At 38.1% G+C, this 25,833-nt stretch overlaps 2 protein-coding genes across 3 annotated transcripts; both read right to left on the minus strand.

The window, feature by feature from the left end:
• Positions 1-203: 203 nt before the first annotated feature.
• LOC117292591 (band 7 protein AGAP004871-like) lies at positions 204-14,275 on the minus strand. Its single transcript, XM_033774700.1, has 6 exons — positions 14,021-14,275; positions 6,597-6,697; positions 4,645-4,800; positions 2,681-2,940; positions 1,667-1,745; positions 204-929 (listed from the first exon to the last, which is right to left on the minus strand). Exons 1-6 carry the CDS (start codon positions 14,082-14,084, stop codon positions 741-743), a joined length of 849 nt encoding a protein of 282 aa, XP_033630591.1. The 5' UTR covers positions 14,085-14,275; the 3' UTR covers positions 204-740.
• A 3,479-nt stretch (positions 14,276-17,754) lies between these two features.
• Positions 17,755-25,833, minus strand: LOC117292592 (stomatin-4-like). 2 transcript variants are annotated; one of them, XM_033774702.1, is made up of 7 exons: positions 25,768-25,833; positions 25,089-25,212; positions 22,936-23,036; positions 21,985-22,140; positions 21,045-21,304; positions 20,304-20,382; positions 17,755-19,929 (listed from the first exon to the last, which is right to left on the minus strand). In XM_033774702.1, exons 2-7 carry the CDS (start codon positions 25,168-25,170, stop codon positions 19,738-19,740), a joined length of 870 nt encoding a protein of 289 aa, XP_033630593.1. In that variant the 5' UTR covers positions 25,171-25,212; positions 25,768-25,833; the 3' UTR covers positions 17,755-19,737. The 2 variants fall into 2 exon arrangements, with proteins under 2 accessions (XP_033630593.1, XP_033630592.1); XM_033774701.1 differs by lacking the exon at positions 25,768-25,833 and adding an exon at positions 25,608-25,684.

The raw sequence follows: 25,833 nt of genomic DNA on the forward strand, positions 1-25,833 counted from the left end.
AAAGGCAATGGTGAAAGACTTCTCTTGAAATATTATTCCATGAAATGCTTTACTTTTTGAGAAAACAGCAAAACAATATAAATTCTCGTTAACGAGAATTACGGATTTATTTTAAACACATGTCATGACACGGCGAAACGCGCGGAAACAAGGGTGGGTTTTTCCGTTGTTTTCTCCCGACTCCGATGACCGATTGAGCCTAAATTTTCACAGGTTTGTTTTTTGATATAGAAGTTGTGGTACACAAAGTGTGGGCCTTGGACAACACTGTTTACCGAATGGGTCCATTGGCTTTAACGCAACATACAAGGTGTGGACCTGAGACAGAAAGAACTCCACATAATGTAAGGACGTACACACGTCCACAGTGTTTTATGCAGTGTTCAAGAACATGATTTTCCTTGAGTAAACAGAATAATAATTACTAGTTTTTTATATAGTGAATTAAACAATTACCCTACCAATATATTTACATAAAGGAATGCAATTCAGAGTTGTGTGTTATTTTCTGAAAGTAATATTGGGTCAAGTTGAGTGCATTGCTTTGACTGATTAAAATTTGCCAGTACAATCTTAGTAGTAATAATTGTTGTTAAAATTATTCAACTAAGAATTATAAGTTAACCGTAAAAGGCATCGATTGGCATGCAAAAATGTTTTGTACGAAAACAGTTTACGCCAGTATAAATCTATGCTGTATATATCCCAGCTTTTGTTCAAAAAACGATGCATTACATTTTTTATTTCTTCATGAAGCCGGCCATTATGTCGATGGGCAGAGGGAAGATGATGGTGGAGTTCTTCTCAGCCGAGATGGAGTTAAGAGTTTGAAGGTAGCGGAGCTGGAGGGCGTTGGGAGACTCAGCGATGATGTCAGCTGCCTCCTTGAGGGCCCGGGAGGCATTCTGCTCTCCCTCAGCGGCGATCACCTGGTGAAGAGAGATAGAGAAATTCAGATGAAGCCAATCATACAAGTCCATTATTGTTACGTTTCTTGGATATTGAAGCACACTTAAAGACACTAGACACTATTGGTAATTGTCAAAGGCCAGTCTTCTCATTTGGTGTATCTCAACATTATGTATAAAATAACAAACCTGTGAAAATTTGAACTCAATTGGTCGACAAAGTTGCTAGATAATAATGGAAGAAAAAATGCCCTTGTACACCTCAATATCAAAATCTCAAATTCGTGGAAAATTACTTCTTTCTTGAAATATACATAATTTCAGAGGGAGCCGTTTCTCACAACGTTTGATACTATCAACAGCTCTCCATTGCTTGTTACCCACTAAGATATTATGCAAACACATATATTGAGTAATTACCAATAGTGTCCACTGCCTTTAAACAACCAACAATCATGTTGGTAAAGGGGCGTCAGAACAATTTCGAGACATAACAACTAGATTTCGAGGTCTCGAAATCAAGCATCTGGAAGCACACAACTTCGTGTGACAAGGGTATTGTTTCTTTCATTATTATCTCGCAACTTCAACGACCAATTGAGTTAAAAATTACCACAGGATGTTATTTTGTGCATATGTTGAGATACACTAAGTGAGATGACTGGTCTTTGACAATTACCCAAGGTGTTCCGAGTCTATCTCTGCATTACAATAATGAAGATAGTTGCAGAAATGTTTTCTTCTTTTAAGCTGCTTACCTTAGCTCGGGCCTCCCTGGAGGCTTCAGCCTCAGCGGCCATTGCTCGCTGCATCTGCTTCGGCAAACGCACATCCTTACTGTAATGAAAAGCAACAGAGTATTAAAACCAAATTGAAGGGACACAACAGTGGCTAGCATTGTTCATTCTAATAACCAGAAAAGACAGACATTTAAATTTTCTGAAAAGGGCAGACAATTTGGGGTTACATATTTTGTTACTTTTTGTTATTACTTAACTAATGTGCATTAGTATTATCTACCTGAGAAATTAATTAAGTATAAATATAAAATATGTATAATAAAAGAATTGCTACATAAAAATGTGTTAAACAAACTCACTAAAATTAGGATTAGAGATTAAAGAAAAATATGATTAGATAAAATTAGGCCCAACACTTTACAGAGGCAACACAGGCAAATGTCATAGTTGGCCCCGGTCATTGAGTTGGTGCCCCTTGAAATGTTCAACAGAAATTTACAACTTCCTCATGGAAGTACCAAAAAGAAAATGCCTCGATGCCCTTGCCTTTACAAAAATGAGGCATAAAGTCCTGTAAAATGCATGCTAAGTACAGCCTGACTCAGAACATTTATAATGCACACAAACAAGCAAAAAGGAATTGCTCATGGTCCATACAGAGCAATATAGATCATAGTAACAAAAGCAACATAACATTTACATAAATAGTGAACAAGATGCAATCATTCGGGTGAGCCCCTGACAAGAGCTAATCGCACGATCACTCGTGGTGATGTCATGCACCTCATGCCAGCCCCAAGTGACCCGTTCCACAAGAAGGGCACTTGGGGCTGACCTGGGTGAGCCCCTGGGATGACGACACAGCTATTAGAACGTACCGGGGGCAGATCAGGGTTGACCCGGGAAAGCTAATCGAACGCACCCAATGAATGTTGAAGTGCCGTGAGTGCAATGAGTGACGAATATAGGGTGCTATAAGAAGCCCCCATTATCACTATTAATATTATTATTATAGAATAAATTCATTCCTACATTTCGACTCGTTCCACCTTGACTCCCCATGGGTCGGTTGCATCATCCAGAAGACTTTGCAGGGTGTTGCTGATTTCCTCACGGTGGCTCAGTACCTCGGCCAGGGTCTTGGTTCCAAGTACGTTACGCAGCGTGGTAGCAGCCAGAAGCTCCGTGGATCGCTTGTAGTTCTCTACGTTGATAATAGCCATGGTGGGATCAGACACACGGAAGTAGACCACTGCATCCACAGTGACGGTCACACTGTCTTTGGAGAGAATCTGTGACAAAAGGCAAAAATCAATAAACATACTTGGGTTGAAATCGCCACTTATACATTGACGACTATCTTCCAGTATGCCCTAACCCTCCAATTAGATGCTCGAACCAGAGTGCGAATATCAGACGATAACCTACTCCCAGTTTTTATATTGCACTCTGCATATTCTGAGTGTCAATGCGTCACTCTCTGCGTACGATCAGTGCAAAAATTACATTCTAAACTTTGCGCGTGCAAAATATAACCTAACCTCATTGATTTAATGAGGCTGCCAGATCACACTCGCACTTGTGGAATACGGAAAAATATAGGTGTCATGGCCGAGTGGTCAAGGGAGTACGGTGTGGGTTTGAATCCCGGTCATGACACTTGTGTCTCAGGGGTACCTGTGAGGGTAGTGTATATGAAAAAGACACTGGAGCGCTACGGCAGCTCAGGGCTGTAAACTCCCCAGGAAGCTGAGAAAGATTAAAGGAACGTTATTGGCAAAATGACCAGGGCACTAATGTAAAGGGCATTGAGACGTTATTGTAAAAATGCACTATAAATTAGGTTATTAGCTATTTGGTAAATTCAGATCAATGACGTCATCGGGGGTCACGTGATGTGGCATTAAAGGTGAACCTTTTGAAGACATTGACTCCAGAAGTATTGGTGCGATGATGTTGAAACTTGGTAGGATGTTTTATAGTGGCTGGTTCTTGTAAATTGGAAAATGGCGTCATGATGACGTTATCACATGAACTTACATGATTTTTTTCATATTTTGTACCTTTAATTTTAATTTGTACTTTTCATACAAAAAGCCATTGAGAGGTATTGGTGCATTAAAGATCCTTAAACAATGTCATGATGACATCGTCCACCGTCAAGTGACTTCATCCTAAAGGTTTCTATATCAAATATTAGAAAATCTATATCAAATCAGCCACAGCCAGAGGTTTCTGTTTGAGGGATTGGGTAGGGACAAATTAGATCTTCATTTTATTTTGTGTGCATGACCTCACATGACCTCTACTTCTGGTCAACTCGGAGGGCCTTGTAATTCAAAAATGGCAAAAGTTATGAAGTTGCTTTTCACGATGTGTCAGGCAAGAGTAGGCAGTATAACAAAAAATTCTGATGTTATCACAAAACAGCGCCCTCTAGTGGCAGGTTGAAAACAGTTCAAAATTAACGTTTTGAAGATGTGTGCGGTCAAGTTTTGTGTAATCACTTTGATATTTACACACATGTGGATCATCAGGCAGCCATCATATGTGTGAAGTTTCAGATCAATGACGCCATAAGGGGCCACTTGACGTGGCATTAAAGGTGCACTTTTGAAGTTGTATAACTCCCGAAGAATTGGTGCGATCATGTTGAAACTTGGTAGGTTGTTAGATAATGGGAAGTTCCTGTCAATTATAAAATGACGTCATCCCGAACAATGTTATGATTTTTAATTTTTGTTTGCACCTTCAAGTGATAAATTGCTAACTGATCATGGTATAATCCAAATTCTTTTTTTTAAAACAGGCTTGATACGCCATAACTGCTTGAAATATAAAAAGATTTTCATATTGAGACGAGTAATTTTTTGAAAAAATTGTTGGCGAAACAGCTCGGCATTTGTGCACAAATGCAATCATGTCTAGTTATTATTATCATTAAAATTATTATTAAAGGTGGAGTCCATCTAATGGGGATAGTCATAAAAGCCTACCTCCTGAGGTGGAACATCAAAGGAAAGCGTCCTCAGATCAACCACATTGATGTCGTCAATACACGGAATGATGAAGAACAAACCAGGTCCCTTGGGACCCCCGGGAAGGAGGCGGCCCACTCTAAAGATAATAGCTCGCTCATATTCCGCTACCGTCTGTTAAAAGTAAAACAAATGTAATTAAGAGGTAATATTATCTGATCTAATCCCTGGGGAGGGGGGGGGTACTGAAGGCTTGTTGAACTTGAAACTAAAATGAAAAATTGTTTTAGAATGGGATGAGGAAAAGCACAGAGACTGTTTGACCAACCAAATTATGGTGACATTGCCATCTTGGCCCTATATATACAGCTGCTTTCAAAATGTCCACAGATTTACATTAAACTTACAGGGTTTGAAGATAATAATAGTGGAAAGCTTCCCCTCAAATATTACTAACTAAGGTTGTGTAGTTTTTTAGACATGAGTAAAACAAGTCACAAAATAGTTTTGGTCTTATGAGACCTAAATTATTTTAGCATGTAAAATCCCCTTAACCAGTTGTGATATTATACCAAAACCGTAGCATAACTGGTTAATACGTTTTTACATGCTAAAACTGAGACGAAAATTATTACTTTTACTCATTTCTCAAAAACTACAGCACCTCAGTAAGTAAAATTTCAAGGGAAGCTTTCTACTATCATAATCTTCAAACTGTGTAAGTTTAATGTATATCTGTGGACATTGTGTATTTTGTTAGGAAAAAGTACATATACCCTTTAAAAGCAAATAATGACTGCAAATGAGTTTCTGCATAAAAAACCCAATAAGCAGACAACCATATGCAAACACTATGGGTTAACATTTATGCTGGTCACCCTTTTCTCTGATATACAGAATAACCCTGTTTGAGGTATGGTCAACACTAGTGTAGTGGTTTGGGTGCAAACAGAAAAACTATACTTAAACCAAATAATACTCTAGTAATGTGTCAACCATTCTCAAAATGGCTCATTGTCTTTTGGCTTAGCTAATGTTTGAGCTTCAGTACATGTAGCTCTATTAACTGTGGCCCTGCTCATTCGATGAAGATTAGTTCTGAAACAACGCAAAGGCCGTTGAACTGGTATTGGACCCTGCTTTAAAGGTTCCCAATGGGTGAGTTCGTTTAGCTTCCTTGGGTCGACCCCGGTCTGCCCCGGTACGTTCGAATAGCTTTGACGTCATTCCAGGGGCTCACCCAGGTCAGCCCCCAGTGCCCTGCTTGTGGAGTGGGTCACTTGGGGGTGACCCGAGGTGCATGACGTCACCGCGAGAGGGTGAGTGTAATCCCTCGATTAGCTCTTGTCAGGGGCTCACCCGAGTGAGCACCGTGGGGTCGACACAGGGAAGCTAATCGAACGCACCCAATAGATTTTCAGATTTGTGCCCTTTGCAAAATGAAATCACCCATATTATGAATATGAAATTTCAAGGCTAGAGGATGGGTTCAAGAGGGTGGTACAAACTCAACAAAACATTCATTGGTAGATGAGGGCACCCTATTCACTGATCAATCAGAATTTTACCCTTAAAGGGAAGGTAAACATTTGGTAATTGTCAAAGACTAGTCTTCTCACTTGGTGTATCCCATCATATGCATAAAATAACAAGCCTGCGAAAATTTGGGCTCAACCGGTCATTGAAGTTGCGAGAAAATGATGAAAGAAAAAACACCCTTGTTGGACGAATTGGTGTGCTTTCAGATAGGAATAAAAGACTTCTAGCTAGAAGTTTTTTATTATTTTAGTGAGAAATTACCTCTTCCTCAAAATCTATGCTACATGTACTTCAGAGAGAGCCGTTTTTCACAATGTTTTATACTATCAACAGCTCTCCAATGCTCGCTACCAAGTCAGTTTTTAAGTTAATATTTGTTTTGAGTAATTACCAAACATGTACCTTCCCTTTAATAATTGTAGAAATCTCACCTTAAAACAAAACCAGATGGTAAACGGGAACGTCAGACCGATGATTACTATTGAGAAGAACCACAGCACATAGGTGCAACATGACAGGTCCTGATTGGGTTCTTAAAGAGAAAAGAAAACAAATATTTACTTCAACAAGCTTCACAGTTTTATCACTGAATGATGATTGGCAGCATACTGCGCCACAGCACCCTGTAAACCACTACATGGTGCTATGTAAAAGGAGTAGGTCTCATAACATAAACGTAGTCCCACATACCTTGCAGGAAAATACCGAATGTTAAAGCTCCTTGAGCATCACCGAGTGATGGATATGCGCGCTATCAGAAGCCACTTTTGTTTTGAACTTTGCTAAGCTGTCTCACCTTTAAGCTTTGCAGCTCATTCAGTTATTAACATTTAAAGACACTGGACACTATTGGTAATTGTCAAAGACCAGTCTTCTCACTTGGTGTATCTCAACAAATGCATGAAATAACAAACCTGTGAAAATTTGAGCTCAATTGGTCCTAGGAGTTGCGAGATAATAATGAAAGAAAAAACACCCTTGTCACATGAAGTTGTGTGCTTTCAGATGCTTGACATCGAGACCTCAAAATCTAATTCTGAGGTTTCGAAATCAATTTTCTTTCTTTCTCGTAAACTATGTTACTTCATAGGGAGCCGTTTCTCACAATGTTTTATACTAGCAACAGCTCCCCATTACTCGTGACCAAGTAAGGTTTTATGCTAATAATTATTTTGAGAAATTACCAATAGTGTCCACTGCCTTTAAGTGATAATGTGTGCCGCAGACAATAGATGGATTGCAAGTGTCATCGACTGCTATATTTGATGAAATGTGCACGCAGGCAAGGCTATCTTTGGCTGAGAGTTTAGCGTAGCGTGACATGCGTGCACTTTTCCATTGTTTATCACCAAATATGACGGTCAACGACGCTTAGTGCAACCCCTCTTTTGTAGACTACACAGTACTCTTCAATAGATGTTAAATTTGCATCATGGGGTTGAAGAATAATCCATTTTGCTTTTACCCATTTACACTGATGCATGCTAGCACTGTATACTCACTCCATGTTCATTAATTAGAAAAATAAACAAAACAAATTCATTATTTGAGTACGGTTGTAACAATAATTTCAAGTCAGATCTGGATACTCTACACTGTGCTATTAAAATGCTTACTCAATAGGCTGGTCACAGATCATAGACCAGAGTAGTCCATTAACCATCGTTGACTAGCGTGTGTTCTATGGGAGTCAGATAAACTATGGTCCTTGATCGTACTTGCCTATAAATGTGAGGTTCATAAATGACAACAATGTGTAGTGTGGTTTCCATTATGAATTACATGTACAATTTTGGCTTGATCTCCAGTGTGAGTAAGGAGAAAACAGTGAAAAACCTGTGATTGCCCTTTTAAAGGTTTTCAGATAGTTTTCTCAAATATGACTTCACTTCAGAGGAAATACATATTTTTTTTCACAGAACGAAATTGCCTTTGTTTTTACTACAATATCAAAACTTGCATGACCTAAAACTGAATTCTTGTGATGCGGGTAGGTATGTGTGTAAACCACCATTGTCAAATACCGACGCTTCCTACTACACATGTACTGTACTAGACTTACATTAGAGTACATGTTAAATGTCAACAATAGCTTGACCTACATAAAGCTGAATTCTCATGACGATCGTTTGGACCCACAATCAAATCACATGATCAGAAAGGAATGCTTTGCCCCACCACCAAATGCTATGATCAATAGTTCCACCATACAGAGAGTTGTTGTCATCAGTATTCCTTTATCCATTCCCCTGAACATTCACCAATTTTTTATGTGTTGAGGGAAGATGTACAGTATGTTGTGACAAGCCTGTAATTACATTGAGGCCACAGAGCGCATGGCCTCTGTCATGTCTGTTGCCCTGGTCTTGGCCTTTGATGCCCCATCAAGTGTTTTAAAACACATTAAAGCCCGGTTCATACTTCCTGCGAATGCACGTATGCGATAAGAATGTTGACATCACAAATTCACAACGAAAATTTGCAGCAGTTCAACTCTGCTCAACTCACTTGCGAATACCGCTGCGAAAGGATGGTTGTGGCGTCAAATTCACTTGAAATTCGCTTCACATTCGCATGAAGTATGAACCGGGCTTTAGACTTCCCTTTGCAAAAAAGTAAACGGACTTGCCCTCTCAAAGATTAAATCCCATTCAGTTGTGATTTGATTATAATGGCATGGGTAGCTGGTGATTAAAGCAAGCAATGTGTTTTTTTAAATCTGTGGTCAGAAAACATGTCCAAGTCTTAAATCTTAAGTCTTAAAGCACAGGTCTAAAACCTATTTAGTCACTAACCTAGCATAAATGGAGTAACTAGACATTTTCTCTTAGTGCAAGCAGGGGGAAAATACATTATTTTGCTAGGGGGGTATCAAACTAACCAAAAATTAATATGCTTAATCCCCGATGAAAATTTAACATCTCTTATAACCATAATTGAACATTTTCAGGATCTTAATGGGAGGGGCATGGGTTCAAACCAAAGAGTTTTGGGGGAGGCCTCATGGCTTCCACACCCCTGCCCTCTCACTCTAGTTACGCCATTAGCTGTAAGGCAAACACCAGTCAAAAGTACTGCAATTTCTTCCTAAAATAATTGTTAGCATAAAAAACTTACTTGAGAATGGGCAATGGATACATGTAAAACATTATGAGAACCACTCCCTCTGAAGTAACGTTGTTTTTGAGAAAGATAAACAATTTTACTCAAACAATACAAGACTTCAGCTGTTATAAGCCTTTTATTTTGCATACTGAAAGCACACAAAGTAATACAACAAGGGTGTTTTTTCTTTCATTAATTTCTTGCAAATTCGACGACCATTTGAGCCCACATTTTTGACAGGTTTAATCTTTTATAATGCATATTTTGGGATACACCAAGTGAGAATACATACAGTACTGGTCAAGTTGACATTTTACCAAACGCATCCAGTTCATTGATAATACACCATGACAGACTACACTGTACAACAACTATGTGTCAGTTCTAAGCCCATTTTCATGCTGAGCTGCTTTTAAAAGCATATAAAATAAAATTATGCTTAAAAATAGTTTCTGCTAAGCAAAATACAGCGGGATACCAGTCTCAAAAGGTACATCTGACATGGTATTTTGGCTGATAACTTTAACTTATATCATGGTAAACATACATGCTCAGCCACATTTTGTGCTGAAGTCACTCAGTGAAATTGGTCCCTGATCACAGCAACAGAATTTATCCAATAGGGCCTACGTACTTGTATGATATTTAACAGACCAATGAAACTTGATGTGTCCTAATCAAATGTAAGTAGGGCTTGCGGGTATTCAGGAGGAAAAGATTGCTGCACGGCCTGCAACCAGTATTTAAATTGTCCGGCCGGGTAATTTAATAAAGTATTATAAATACGCACCAGATATTTAATGACAGTTTTAGTGAATAATTTCCCAGTACATTTTTTATGTGCTAGTATACAGTGTACAAATGTATACATTCAGTTGCTGTTCACAAATTGATTAGTTTGCTGGCCAGAAGAATGTATTTATCAATCGGTGAGCAGTTTTCCTTATATTACATGGACACAGCATACACACCAAGTTCATGAGTCGCTACACACAAATTATTATTTGTTCTCAATTGCCAGTCTGCACAATGTTCAGTCAAGTTAGTTGCATTATTTATTTTGCCGATGTACCTCAGACCTAAAATGCAAAATTGATGGATCATATCATTTCCTGAGTAGCTGAGTGAAAGGTGTGGATCTATTACGTGTACATTAATGTATTATGCCAATCGAAAAAAACATCAACCATGACAATGTAAGTTGACCTTGATCAGTAACTGGCCATCTCACATCCCAAAACTTACACGGTCTAGACCTATCAGGCTGAAACAAGCGCAATTTTGTTTCCGTCTCACATTGAAGCAATGCTCAGGTCAGGCCAACAAAAGTTCCATTACACAAAAGACTTGCACTCCAACTAAGGTTTGGTCTCCCTTTTTTTCAATCAACCTCAGAGCCGCAACACAAGACTGTATGTCTGTTGCCACCAGTGTCTCAAAAGTCACCTATTGTTAAACCTAGGAATGTATTTTATTTTGGGTTCACAGTCCTACATAATTATGTGTACACATATGTAGTGATAGCACAGTGGTATAGTTGCTATGTACACATTCAACAACACTGTGCCTAAACAACTGAACCAATAACAACAGTCGCTCTACACTGACCACCCTCTACACTGTTCTGAATAGGTGGGCAGATTGAGTTCAATACATGTACATCTTCAAGACTGTTGTGTTACTCACACAAATATGCTGACACTAGTTTCGTGGTGGCCGAGTGAGGGTCTTTTGTATCACTGGTGTTGGCCTTGGTGCCCCCTACCCTACAAAATCCAATTTGACTTTAAGATTTGCCACAAACTGTGTGCAAGTGCCCAAGGCAAAATGGAAACGGGCTTGCCCTCTCAAGGATGAAATTACATGCCGGTAAATTCATATGTATAGGGAAGTGACTAGTGTTACTGCATGCGTGGGGGAAAAACATGTTACTCCTGTGCAATTGTGGATACAAAAATAGTAGGGGCCTAGTAGGACTGCTGTCCACTGTACACGTCAAACAGCCAGAATATATTATAATTATTTCAAACATACATTGTAGCTTCGCAATCTTTGTAGTATTAAAAAGTAATAAGCACTTTGAAGTGCCCTCGGGTGTGACAGCGCTACTTAAGAAATTTGTGTAATTGCCAATTTGTTGTGCCCTTAGTGTGTTCCCTTGAGAAATCAGTCATAGTAATGATGAAATCTAGCAACTCAATGATTGTACATGTACATGTACCCCTCAGCAATCGCACCTTTGTCAGAGGTGTGGGTGAATCCTCATTTAGTTTCAGTCTCAGTCTCAGTGAGATATTTTTTATTCAACTTTCATTCAAAAAACACTTCATCGGACTTGTCCGTTCTTGTGTAGCTTACTGACCCCATGCTACAATCACTGCTGGCCTAGGATCTGAGACAGATCCTGTGTAACTTTTGATTTCCGAATGTGTTCAAAAGATTGCCTGAAAACCGATGGTATACGTAGTAGGCCTGGGTGAATAATTCAAATATCTGATTAATGGCGAATAGCTTTTCCTAACCGTAACCACAAACACCATTTTTGCTCGCCATATTTAAATTAGATCCGGTTATTTTTATGAATGATTACAATTACCTACATGTATACAGGAGAACTAATCAATCTATAAACCACCCTTATGTAACCACCGTGTTTGGACTTTGGTTTGGATCCATGTTATTGGTTTTAGTTGGTGTTACTAATTTACAAATTTCTAGTAGCAAAAACCAAGCTTGCCTCATAAGTCAACTTCACTGTATCTCGCAAGCCTGAGGGAGGTGTGTATATAACAAAGGCGTTTGCTACATGATTGCAAGTGAACCAGAAATACCAGGGTTAACCCTTACAAGTTACATACATGTTCAAGATATCATGGTGCCTGGCTTTAGTCCTAAATCTTTTGAATTCCTCCAGCTTTTGGTTTTTTAAAGAGATGTGTTTAAAACAGTAAATACACGTATGTTTCTGTATAGTTCATTCCGATGCATACACATGAAAACATGTAGTCACGTTTCTCACGTAATTGCCAACTTCCAACATGGCATAACACTTGATTTCATTTAGTTTTGTACATTGATATAAATAACGCTTTCTATGCCGAAGGAGACCAGATCAATTTCATTCAGATATTTTCAGATGACAGTTTCAGACTATCACTTAGGCTTACTAATATAATAGTGTTACTGTTAGTGTCACAGAGCAAGGATCAGGGTCAAAAATATACAAGTTTAATTTATAATTATGTAAGAAGTTGCTCTTTTATAATGCGAGTGATAGTAGCAGGGCTAAGTATGAGAAGCGCGCATTACAAACTTTACAAATTGTGTGAACTAAATGATTGCTCAATTTAATGTCAAAATAAACAACATACAAGGCAGATTTGTGAATTTTTAAATGTGAATTCTAAACATAAATAAATTTACATATTTTTATATTTATATATTAAATAATCCTGCCATCAGAAAGGCACACACGCACCCGCGCCCGGTCACAAAGATTTTTCTGGAGTATGATTTTAAACAACAGATTACAAGTTTTACAATCATTTTTTTCAATTAATTTCAAATTTTAATATTTCTAAGTCTATGATCTCATTTACACAGACAGTCAGACAGTAGCTGCAGATCTATTGAGGATCTATCATGAAATTCTGATTCCTTGTTTTTAGTGTCCACTCCAACTCCTATGTAAGTGCAGGATTTATATTCAGCTTGCTCTAGCCTGTGTATGCTCATAGATCAAGAAACCACTCAAAGTCACACTAATCAATATACAATTACAAAAGCATGCATACATAATTACCATATTCCCACTGGACCATACCCTGCAGTGTTATATAAGTCTAATCACTATCACTAAGTATCAGTGTCAACTGTCAATCAGCACAGTTTCCATCCGCTCCCATCCCATGACCCATGTCATCTAAACCAAATACCAATCACAAGATACAATGCAGCAATGATTGCTAAAAACCCTTGTGACTGTGTGTCGGCCATCCCAGCGGTACGGTCGCACTAAATACCGACAACTCACGACAACTCACGACAACACTTTTAAAATGCACTTTAACAGAACATTTGAGCACAAGTCAACCGTTAAATATATGCACAAGAGTCATATGCACCGAAATCATTTTAAACTGTAAATAATATGTATTATATAACACCCAAGCAGATCCTTGCCATTTGATTGGAGGATTGTCCGTCACGTGATAGCAAATAAAAGTACCATTGCACGCTGAGTCACTCGCCGTGCTTTTTCGTTCCATCCGAAAAGTACAATTGCACGCTGGCACGCTGCCAGCGTGCAATGGTACTTTTCGGATGGAACGAAAAAGCTGAGTAAAAACATCACTGCGTGCGCGTGTCTTTGGTAACGCAGCAGGTGTTACTGCAAAGATGGCATAGTAAAATTACTAGCATTCGGCTTCTACAGTTGAAATTGTTTGTTTTGAAAGTTGTTTCTTTCAATCAAAATTACAAAGTTCTACTTGGATGTTATATAAAACAAATAATGAATGTTTTTCATTCGTGCAATGGTGCGAATATGTTCATTCGTTGAAAGCTGGAATGTTCCATTCAACTCGGCTCCGCCTCGTTGAATAGAACATTCCATCTTTCAACTCATGAACATATTCGCACCATTGCACTCATAAACATTCATTATGTGTATACCAATGTACCTGCCGTTTTCTACTCTCTGAGAAACCGAAGTAGTTCTAGGACTACATGTAGGATAAATTGTACTTACCGTTTTGTACTCTCTGAAGTTGTGTCTGATCACAACTGTCTATTTCTGCACCAGATCGTGACATTTTCCCTTCAAAATGTGCTCCCTTTCTTGTCGATATAAGTGCACAGAAATATACAATCCAAGCCTCCTTTTAGACTATATTTTGAGAGTAAGTAAAAACCAACAACGACAAACACACCCGCATAATATGACATGCACTATATTATTCAACACACGTAACACACACAGAGCTGGATTTTGTACCGTGCGACCATTTTTTGCGTATAACACACAGTTGGAAATGTACTGGCGAGCGCGTAGTTGATGATGATTATTTTGTAAGCTCTCTCTACACACCCGAACACACATGGGGGGGGGGGGTGAGCTTTGTATAAAAGCTGTAAACTCATAAACAACCAATAATTAGCCTAAGGTAAATAAAATGAAAATAAAGAAGTAAATTTTGTCTAGTAAATATTCTCCCTAAATAATGAAGAATGGAAGAGGGCATTTGTTTTTTTCGATGGAAATTTACTGGTAGAATTCCCTGTCACACCCCTCCTTTATTCTCATTCACCACAGCTTATCGACTTCATTTCCGCGTGACCGAGGGGGGGGGGGGCATGCGATACTAAATCGATTAGGGAAGGAGTGAGTCACTTTGTTCACGTGGATTTTTGGAGGCAACCATTTAGAGCAAACTTGCAGCCAATGAATTGCACCGTTTTTTACCCAGCTCGTATCCTTAAGTTGAAAGTCTTAACGTCCGGCAAAATTATCGAATTCCAGTCCACCACAAACTACCACCTTTCTTGTTTCTAATAAATATTTTATGTTTTAACAAATGAATATTTCTTCAGATGAATCTTCTAGCTTTACCCCGGTGTAAAACGATTTTTTTCTCTTTGAATAGTTAATTTGTTTATGTTATTTAATTTTGATGCAATGGCTAAATTTGACCCGCTCTGTGAAATGATGAGTCAGATGTTGACAATTTCAAGAATTGAGTTGGATGCATGGCTGGAAAGAAACCACCAGCAGCAGTTATTTGGTATAATATGTGACTTTGTCTAAGTTTTGGGGTGTATTGCGTTGCTGAGTTACTCCCGTTTGAAATTAGCCAATACATCATTATTTGTGAAAATTTAATTACAAGTAAAGTGATGTTTTAAACTACCATTTCGCGCAAAAGGATACAAATTAAGTATGATCACAAAAATGTTGCATTCACATCTTTATTGCCTATAAGTAAGTGTTCTAAAGGTTTCTCTATTTTCCACATTAAACTGTTCATAATAATACATAGTGCGACATTCTGACTCATTTTCACTGAATGGGTCCCAAATGTTCTTTGTTTATTTCCTTCTTCTTCGGTGCAGAACAATAAAGCATCGATCTTCCTCCTCAACAACAACAACAACAACAACAACAACAAGCAACGATGGCAAAAATGCAATGTCGCAAAACAAAACAGAAAAAAGTTCCCAAAACTCCGTCAATTTTTCAAAGGCACTCTATTTCTTAGTTTGCACGTGCATCATTCTGCGTAGTATATTTAATTTAGATTCAATAAAGATAAATATAGGCATAATAGATTAAAATACATGCTTTGATAAATAAAACAACAAACATCTTATATATAAAGAGGTTCAAAAAGGGATAAACTAATATAACAAATTAAAACATTTGAAAATGTCTTGAACTTCTCGCACCAACACTCAGAAAATAATTTAATGTTTAAACAACTTGATTGAGCGACAAATTGAATAATTTTGTTTACTTGTTTGCCATTAATTTATTGTAATTTTGATAGTTTGATACATCTGAATGTTTCCCAAGTATCGATCGATACATTAGAGCTAAAAATCATGGCTTTGAAAAAAATAATTAGCTGCACCATTGCCTTTAACGGCGGCGCGTCAAAATGACCACGTCATTTGTGGGAGGTTAAGTTATACCTCCATATTGCAACAAATGAAGGAATAATTCTGTGTGATGACCAAACAAGGCCTTTCGAGAATCTTTCTGAAAAGCACTGGGGAAAAGTGTTCAAAATAATTAAATTTGTTGTTATTAAAATGTAAATATTGATTGAAAATGTTCAAAATTATTTTCAGCAACTTGTTTTGATGCTCGTTCAAGCTGGTATTTAAAACACATTCAACTTATTTCAGGTATTTGTTGACTCTTTTTGTTTACCTCTACTAAATCTTAAAAAAAAATATTATTTCAAAATACTAACCAAAATAATTACTTTCAACTAAAAAACGAACAACGAAAACCGACACATGTTCTTGTTTATTTTTTTACTTGAAGATGTGATAGATGGAGAATATCTCCTGAAAAAAATTATCATCAAGAGGTCCGAATAGTAACGCCCATTTGATTGATTTTAGTATCCATTGACTAAATAAATACAATTAAAAAGAAATATAAATTAAACAAAACAAAAATAAATATAGTCAAATTTACGAACCTAATTGCCATAATTCTAACAATTTGTAAGGCAAAAAATATAGTTGATTTCAGACTTTGAACGAAAACCACATCAATGATTCGTCGTGGATAAAGACTTTTTACCGAATCTCCACACTATCTCACTGACTATCTCTGACTATCTCTCGTGACAGCCATGTTTTAACTGACATGTTTAAAATTTTGGTTCTTTTGCACGTGGCACATGCATACACGTGCCTGCATGCGCGTACGGCTTCGTTTTCGACTCCCTTGCACGAAGTTTATGACTGTGAGTACATGACTGTGTGTAAGAGTACATATATAATGTTTGATCATCATGGAAGAAAATTTCTATTCTTGCAAAAACATTTTTGTAAAACTTTTGTAAAACTTTCAAACTTCAAAAACTTACATTAATGAGATAGGCTATTACAGTTTCATATATTGTGGTTTTGCACACACTTTGGAAGAAATGTAGCTAATTAAATTTGTATTTATTTATATATATATATATAACATAGGGCTAGATAGCTCAGTTGGTAGAGCGCCGGCACGTTAAACCGGAGGTCGTTGGTTCAAATCCCGCTCTAGTCAATTTTTCTTTGTTCAATCCAAAATCATTTAAAAATGTTCCCAGTCAGTTTCCCTTGTGGTTTATTATTTGATATCTGATATAAAAAGTCGCATCCCCTTAAGGTGATCCCCTGTCTGCCGCTTCCCAGGTTGTATCGTTACCCGGGTGTGATCCCTGGCTACACGGCAGTTTGCGGTTTAATGGCTTCTGACAGGCACCCACGAACAAAGATATTGACAAAATTGGGAGACCACCAACATAGGGCTAGATAGCTCAGTTGGTAGAGCGCCGGCACGTTAAACCGGAGGTCGTTGGTTCAAATCCCGCTCTAGTCAATTTTTCTTTGTTCAATCCAAAATCATTTAAAAATGTTCCCAGTCAGTTTCCCTTGTGGTTTATTATTTGATATCTGATATAAAAAGTCGCATCCCCTTAAGGTGATCCCCTGTCTGCCGCTTCCCAGGTTGTATCGTTACCCGGGTGTGATCCCTGGCTACACGGCAGTTTGCGGTTTAATGGCTTCTGACAGGCACCCACGAACAAAGATATTGACAAAATTGGGAGACCACCAACATAGGGCTAGATAGCTCAGTTGGTAGAGCGCCGGCACGTTAAACCGGAGGTCGTTGGTTCAAATCCCGCTCTAGTCAATTTTTCTTTGTTCAATCCAAAATCATTTAAAAATGTTCCCAGTCAGTTTCCCTTGTGGTTTATTATTTGATATATATATATATATATATATATATTTTTTTTTTTTAATCGGCGGATGCGCCTGTAGGATGCGTAGCATTGGTCACCAAATATTACAATTTCATACATTGTTATTTGTCACAAACTAAGGACAAAATGTATTAAAATAAAATGAATTCATATGTTTTGGTTTTCGAAACATCTGACAATGCACCTTTGTACAATGTGCATTATAGTTCACCAAATATTACTATCATGTAGTAGTAATAATAACAACCAAAGATTAAAAAAAAGGGGGGGGGGACCCAAAACAAAAGCAACAGCAACAACATACCCCCAAAAAGTTAAATTTTGCAAAAAAATATACCAGGTTCTAAACGGGGTTCCACGATTTATTCTAAGGTGGCAAATTGCCATTATTACTTAACTTAATAAAACAACCCCAGTTCTCAACCACGAAAAAAAGTGTTATTGTCTGCTGTCGGTGGATAAATAAAGATTGCTGTTTGATGTGTAACTTATATGGATGTACTCTTCTCTGCATTGGACACGTTATATGAAACCATTACAGACATCTACCCCCACCCCCGTCCCAACCCTTCTGTTTAGGCTACTGCTTAAAAAATAAAATAATAATTATCCTTTGTATAGGATGCAATTAATACATCAATCCCTCAATTCAACTCAAGTCAATTTGATAAGTGCAACCCCCCCCCCCAAAAAAAAACAAAAAAACCCAACAAGACAAAACAAACAATGGCATTTCAGGGCAGGTGGGGGAGTGGGGGCTATAGTTACTGGAAACCTAATCTTTCCATGAAGCAGAGACTAATTAAATGAGTATCATTAATGTCTTGCATCAAACCTAAATCACTCTAATTTCTGCCCAAGACAAACCCATAAATCTTTCTCTTTTAATTAGCTGGTTGTCAGATTTCCTACATCACTGGAGCCAGACATACAAGGTAATTCTGGATTAACATCAGTGTATAATGTTAGAAACTAAAATGAATAGTCTTTGTCCACGATGCAAATTAACATTTATTAAATCAGGAAACATGTCACAGTGAGTCAATCAACATCAACCTGGAAAATATCAAAATCTTATGTCGCACCAGTAATGCTTTTTAAAAATATAATGAAAATGGAAGTTTCTACTTGCCTAAAACTGTAATGTAACAAAAGTTATCAGAAAATTTAAAGCACAAGTACTGGGGCCAATCATTGAGCTGCTTTAACCCAAAAGTAGCTAAGCACAAAATAATCGTGCTTCCCAGAATAAAGTTACCAAACAAAATACCATATCACAAGCACTATCTGTGGCTGGTATCCTGCTGGTTTTACTACTAAGCAAATAATTATGTTTAAGCAGAATGTTTCACTTAAGCAGCTCTATGAAATTGGGCCTTGATAAATTCTGCAAGTGATACTAATCCTTAAAATTTTGAAGTAAAATAGATAAAGCACTATGTGCATGTAGTAATATCTTGTCCCTTATCATAACTCAAAGCAGGGGCTCGATTTCACAAAGCACTAAGTATGATCTTAAAAAAGTGTTGTCAAAAATGAAATAGCCTGTGCATTTTCTATTGTGGCATCATACTTTGCTTAGCAGCTAAAGATTGACCAGATGTTAAGATCAATCCTAGCTCTTTTTGATATCTACAGAGACTCATCATGTTGATTTGGTTTTAAAAGCAAAGGCATTATTTAGGTCTTGTTCCCAGCATAAACTGAACTCACACTTACCAGATTTGTAGTATTAAAGCACAAAAAGTAGCTAAGCACAACAAATTTATGCTTACCCGTACATGACTACCAGCCAAAATGCCATTTCTCATGTACAATCTATGACTGGTACTCTGCTTGTTTTTGCTCAGCAGAAAATTTGTAAGCATTATTTTACAACATTTTGTGCTAAAGCAGCTCTATGATATTTGCCCCTGATGCAAAAACAAATTTTTTCCCATACAAATCTGAGTAATCAAAGCGTCAACAAAACCGAACATACATTTTATTTCTTGTCCATTATAGCAGATAACATGTCGATTGGCATCGGGAAGATGATGGTGGAGTTCTTCTCAGCGGAGATGGTGTTGAGAGTCTGGAGGTAGCGGATCTTGATGGCAACAGGGTTCTGGGAGATGATGTCCGCTGCTTCCTTGAGGGCATACGAGGCGTTCTGCTCACCCTGCGCTATAATCACCTGTAGCAAGAGAGAGTGAGAGAACAAACACAAAACTTACGTATAATAATAATTTGGGAGGCTAATCATCCTTACTCGTACCTAAGAGCTGAATTGCAAAGGACGTGGCTACACATGTTCGAGAAGCAGGCATGCAAGGGGCCTTTGGCAGCCAGCAACATCAACCTATTATGACCACGCAGCACAGCCAGAGATCAAAAGTGCTATATTTTTCCAGAGAGAGGAAAACCGAATGGTCTGGAAAACCCTAAATTTTCAGAGTCAAATTAACTTGAGGCAAATTTGCCCAGCTGTTTGCTTCATTTCAGTTTTAAGGAAAAAACACTTAAAAATGAGAATGCCATTCTGCAGACATCAATGCAATTTAGTTTTACCTTGGCATTAGACTCCCTGGTGGCTTCAGCCTCAGCGGCCATTACACGCTGCATCTGCTGTGGCAAACGCACATCCTTGCTGCAAACACAAAATGGTTTCCACAAACTATTGAATACTAAATATTTTCTACAGTCATAAAAGGAGTCAATAATAACATAAACTATAGTACAGAGTTCTTATAAAGCGCACATATCCTAAACACTAGATCAAGGCGCTGAGCAAAAAGAATTTACCATTTACAAATAAGTGAGCTCTGAACAGTTAAGTCTTGAACAGTTTTTTTAATGTCATGATCGAGTCAGACTGGCGGATTTCTGGAGGAAGTTTGTTCTATACGTGTGGACCGCTATAGCCAAACGCGCCCTGACCAACAACCTTTTTACAGATGGTGGAAGTAAATGTTGTTGTGCCCTGAGAACCATTCAAGACTATAGTTTGAATAAAGCAAAAAATAGTTAAATTTAGCCTCCGAGAAAGACTCTACTAGGGTCAAAACATCAGGCCATGAACTATTTTTTGCATTTATACCATATGTCCTTTTGGTTGGTAAGCAGTTTGCAACAGCTAATTCTTTTTTAGAGTAATATGCCTGTGATTTTTTTCACATACCTCGAGAAAGTACTGAGTATACAGTGCTGACACATATTGGTGTATTTGGGTAAAAACAAGATGAATATTCTTCATCCCGATGCAAATATAACATCTATTAATTCCATTTTCCCAGCTATATTTTGACTCACATTTCCACACGTTCCACCTTGACGCCCCAGGGATCCGTCGCATCATCAAGGAGTGTCTGAAGAGTCTTGCTGATCTCCTCACGATGGCTCAACATCTCAGCCAGGGTCGTGGTTCCAAGAACGTTGCGCAGCGTTGTTGCGGCCAGGAGTTCTGTGGACTTCGTGTAGTTCTCTATTTTAATGATAGCCATGGTAGGGTTGGAAACCCTGAAGTAGACCACTGCGTCCACAGTGACAGTCACACTGTCTTTTGAAAGGATCTACATGTATATATAAAGATTTGAGGAGAGCTTTGATTTGATTAAAATAGTATGGAGGGTGGGAACTTGATGAGAGCGAAGGCAGAAATGAATCTAAGCAAGCTTGGTGGTCTCGAAGTTGAGACATCTGAGCCCAGCTTCGCGGCTCTGCTTAACATTCTACGCTTCTTTCCTATATAACGGAGGCTTTGACTTTTGCGCCGTCTGCCTATATGTTTTAAAAAACAACTGACGAGCATCTGATCCCAGTAAATGAATGTGAATGTTTGTTATGAAATCGCAAACAATCTTTGGGAGAGACAACTGGCGCCCACAACCTTAACAAGGGACCTTGGTCTTTGTCTCACTTGTGAAAAGGGATTTACACTTATTGCGAAGAGAAGTGTAACTGCTGGAATTAAAATAGCTGAAGCCATGATCAAGAAACTGGCCACAGAATCATAGAGAGAAGTGAGAAGTCCAGACACCCTGAACCAATCCCTGGATCCTACCCGCTATGGAATTGCTTTGATAGGCCACCATAGCCTTGCTGTATGATGAGGTCATAGGTAATGAATAAACCACTTTTAGTAAATGCTACGACTGGAGTCCTGCCATCAAGACCAGGACCTGAACCCACACTCAGCTGATCAGAAACACCAGAGCTTGACAGCTCAACCACGACACACTACAATACTCACCTCCTGAGGTGGCACATCAAACGACAGAGTCCGGAGATCCACGACTTGTACATCATCAATACAGGGGATAATGAAGAACAAGCCAGGTCCTTTAGGTCCATCGCCAAGTAGACGGCCCATCCTGAAGATGATTGCTCTCTCATACTCAGCGACTGTCTGCAATCAACCAAGAAAACAGAAAGTCAACTACCATGATGAGAAAATGTTTGTTTAATTTGATACCCATTTGGGCTCATTTGATCATCGAAAATAATGAAAGAAAAACACCCTTGTTGCACAAATTTGTTTGCTTCAGATGCATAATAAAATGCTTCAGGCTTGAAGTCTTTTATTATTTGAGTGAGAAATTCACTCGTTTAAGTAATAACCATGATAACGTCCATTGTCTTTTTAACATCAGCAGAGGTGATACACCGATCTTCTTTGGAGCTCATGACTAGCCAGTGATGGTAACAGATATTATTCAAATCCAACTTAAAAATGAGTTATTCGATAGACAGACATGCAACTTTCTAATTGTAAAAAGTACGGCACTGTTTTGAAAAGTAAAAAAGAAAATCAGCTGATCAGCTATTTAAAGTTGCATAATAATAATAATCTGTTTTTTATATAGCGCTTTATACACCATGTCTCAAAGCGCTTCCAGATTATTACCCCCGGTCACTTAAATAATTCCTTAAACCATCTCAGCTCCCTCGGGAGTATACAGCCTGTGCCGCCAAATATGTAGCGCACTAAGCTAAGCCAACCACAAGAACCATCTCTGCCCTCACAGGTACCCATTTACCCCTGGGTGGTGAGAAGCAATTATGGTTAAGTGTCTTGCTCAGGGACACAAGTGTCATGACCGGGATTCAAACCCACGCTCTGCCGAACAGAAACACCAGAGCTTAAGTTCGGTGCTCTTATCCGCTCAGCCACGACACCCCCTGCATGACTGGAAAGACTTACTTTGAAGCAGAACCAGATGGTGAGTGGACAAGTACAGATTACAAGAAATAGAGCGAACAGCAGCAAGATGTACGAGCACCAAGTACCTGGCTGCTTTTTCTCTGTCAAAAATAACATTAGTTTAATAAGTAGGATTTGAAACTTTAATAGGTGGAAGTATTAAGCCCGGTTCATTCTTCCTGTTGAAGTGGGCTCAACTCCTGCGAAACATTCTCAGCAAAAACAGCCATGTGTCGTCAACCTTTGCATTCGCAGGAAGTACGAACTAGGCTTTACTAAGAGAGATTTGTGGTAAGACGAAGTGAATATCTCTTTTTGAGTAGTGTTGGTTCTAAAAAGAACAGGTGGTTATAACAAATAAACAATTTGATCAGTATGCTCGAATCGTCTTCAGAAGAATGTTTAATAGTAATAATAATCAACTGAAATATGAAATAAACATATTATCAAAGTGCCTTACACTATTACTGCCCCATGTTTATTGGACCTCAAGCATTCCTAAAACCATCTCAACTCCTTAGGAGTATGCAGCATCGGCAGCAAAATGGGCTCTCAGGTTGCGAATCATTTATATGTTTCAATTTCTACCCTCACAGGTAATAACTCCTGGATGATGAGAAGCAATTCTCTGAGTCTTACCCAAGAACACAAGCATCATGATCAGGAATCAAACCCATACTCTCAGCAAATAATAGATCTTTATGGACCTCAGTGAGGACACTATTTAAGCACTACTTGTCTTATGCAAGGGTTCTATGCAAAAATAGGATATAAATAATAATAACATCACAGCACTTATAAGGCGCGCTTTATCTGTGAAACATTCAAAGATGCCCGTCTGAAAGGATATTGAATGACTGATTGATTTAAATAATTTAAAATTCAAATAATTGACAAAACCGTACCTATATTCTGTGCATCCACTTTAGTTGGCATATCAAAAATAAAAAACAAGTTAAAATACTTTTTTCTTTAAAACCCTAAACACCCTTCAACATTCATAACATATTTTGAACCACTAACTTCAAGTGTATAAAGAATTTCTTTAAACTGGATTGTGGGTTCAAATCCCACCTGGGTAATATGCCTGTCATATTTTCACTGAGCTCTAGAAAGTATTGAGTATATAGTGCTAACACTTGGTGTATGTATTGGGTAAAAACCAAAACAAATACATGTTTATCTTTATCCCCAATGCAAATTTCCATCTATTGGATTGTTAATGGTGAGACAAATTCAAAAACAAAACAAAATAGCCTCCTTTTAAATATGGTTACATTTTGTTCAGTATCATTATCATTGATCATGTTTACTTTTGGTGTCGATCGATGATCTGCCAATAACATGCGCCCTCAGGAGGGCTTCTGCCTCATCAGAGATTTCAGTCGACAGCGGGACTGTGAATTTCGGAAAAAAGGTAAAAATTATCCCCAATTTATCAACAATTCTACGACAGCGCTCGTTCACAATGTGTTTTTTCCAGAGGGCGATCAGACACTTGTTTTACACCAAAATATACCTTTGTTTTATTTGACTGTTCGATTGTTGTAGTCCTATGTAAATGGAGATGTACATGTAGATGTATATAATAAAACTTGTGAAAATTTCATTTCAAAGGTGGTCAAGTGTTCGAGAGCATCGCCGAAAGTCTGGAGCGAATGTCAGTTTGACGACTACAAAATGATTTTCCAAAATGCATTTGATAGATATTCGTTTTCGTTGGGTCGGTATACAGAACAATTAATATTTCGCCCTTGCACCAATGGAAAACTGGAAAGTACTGATTCAAGTACTTAAAATACACATTTTAAGTATTTAGTCTGATGACAAAAGTAAAAAACAGACACAACAAAATGAGTCCTTGAAAAACTGTGAAGTAAGAGAACCACAAACTTAAGAGCATCACAAAACTTTGCAAATGAAAGCGCCACAAAACTTGGGCCCCTCTTCAACGGTTTTACAATATTTGGCCTGCAGACTTTTGCCAGTACACAAATCAATCATTATGGGGGCAATATTTGCCAACTCAGGTCCTAAAAAAATCGCTTGAAAACCATTCTTATTTTGTGCTACATATTTCTAACTTACCGTTGGGAAACATTTCATAGACAATACTGCTTTTCAAAGGTACCAAGCATTAAAACATTTCTTACCTTTAAAATCCTTCTCAGGTGCAAAGCTGATCTCTCTTGATTCTCCAGAATTCATCATTTCCATTTCAGTGGTAGATGCCATGAGCTTTGACGAAGGCCTTCTCTTGAAAGTACAATCTCAAGCCTGTATGAAGTAAAGTTAGCAAGCAAAGTTAAAACTGGCACAAGCTCCGGGTACAGGGGTGGAATTCACAAAGAGTTAGGACGAGTTACTCAGCCTAACTTAGGACTAGCCATACGTTTCTAATATCTCCTAGGACAAGTCCTAAGTTAGGACTAGACTTAACTTTTTGTTAAATCGACCCCTGATGTCGTGACAACAAAACATGTTGCAGTGAATCGCCGCATTTGAGCCAGCCTGTAACTTTTTTTCTTTTGCAAAACGAAATTACCAGTCGTAGTGCTTTCCAGTTGGGAATTTCGTTTTTTCCAATTTGGTTAAAAAATGAGAACCTTAAGAAAACAATCATCCGGAATATTGTTCAGGATGGCAATTTTAATGTGCATAAAAAAACTCACACCCAGGTTTTTCTCCATGCAAGGGATGCAAGGGATGCAAGGGATGCAAGGGATTCAAGGGATGTCTTAAGTCCAATGTCGCACTACAATATGTTTTTAAAGTCCAAATGAAAAAGCCTATGTACAACTACACAAATTAACATACCTCATGGGAACTTACGTTTATCGCTGCCGCACATCAAAGTGAGGAGATATGCAGTGACTCTTTACAAGGTATACCCATCGC

Source organism: Asterias rubens, chromosome 7 (genome assembly GCF_902459465.1).
Source record: "Asterias rubens chromosome 7, eAstRub1.3, whole genome shotgun sequence".
NCBI lineage: Eukaryota > Metazoa > Echinodermata > Asteroidea > Forcipulatida > Asteriidae > Asterias > Asterias rubens.

Coding starts and splice junctions, on each gene's coding strand:
- LOC117292591 (XM_033774700.1), bottom strand. CDS start 14,084: ATGTCACGATCTGGTGCAGAAATAGACAGTTGTGATCAGACACAACTT. Junction 4,801..6,596: donor CCATCTGGTTTTGTTTTAAG/GTGAGATTTCTA, acceptor TACTTTTAACAG/ACGGTAGCGGAATATGAGCG. Junction 1,746..2,680: donor AAGGTGGAACGAGTCGAAAT/GTAGGAATGAAT, acceptor TTTTCATTACAG/TAAGGATGTGCGTTTGCCGA.
- LOC117292592 (XM_033774702.1), bottom strand. CDS start 25,170: ATGGCATCTACCACTGAAATGGAAATGATGAATTCTGGAGAATCAAGA. Junction 21,305..21,984: donor TTGATGTGCCACCTCAGGAG/GTGAGTATTGTA, acceptor ATATACATGTAG/ATCCTTTCAAAAGACAGTGT. Junction 19,930..20,303: donor CCAGGGAGTCTAATGCCAAG/GTAAAACTAAAT, acceptor CTCTTGCTACAG/GTGATTATAGCGCAGGGTGA.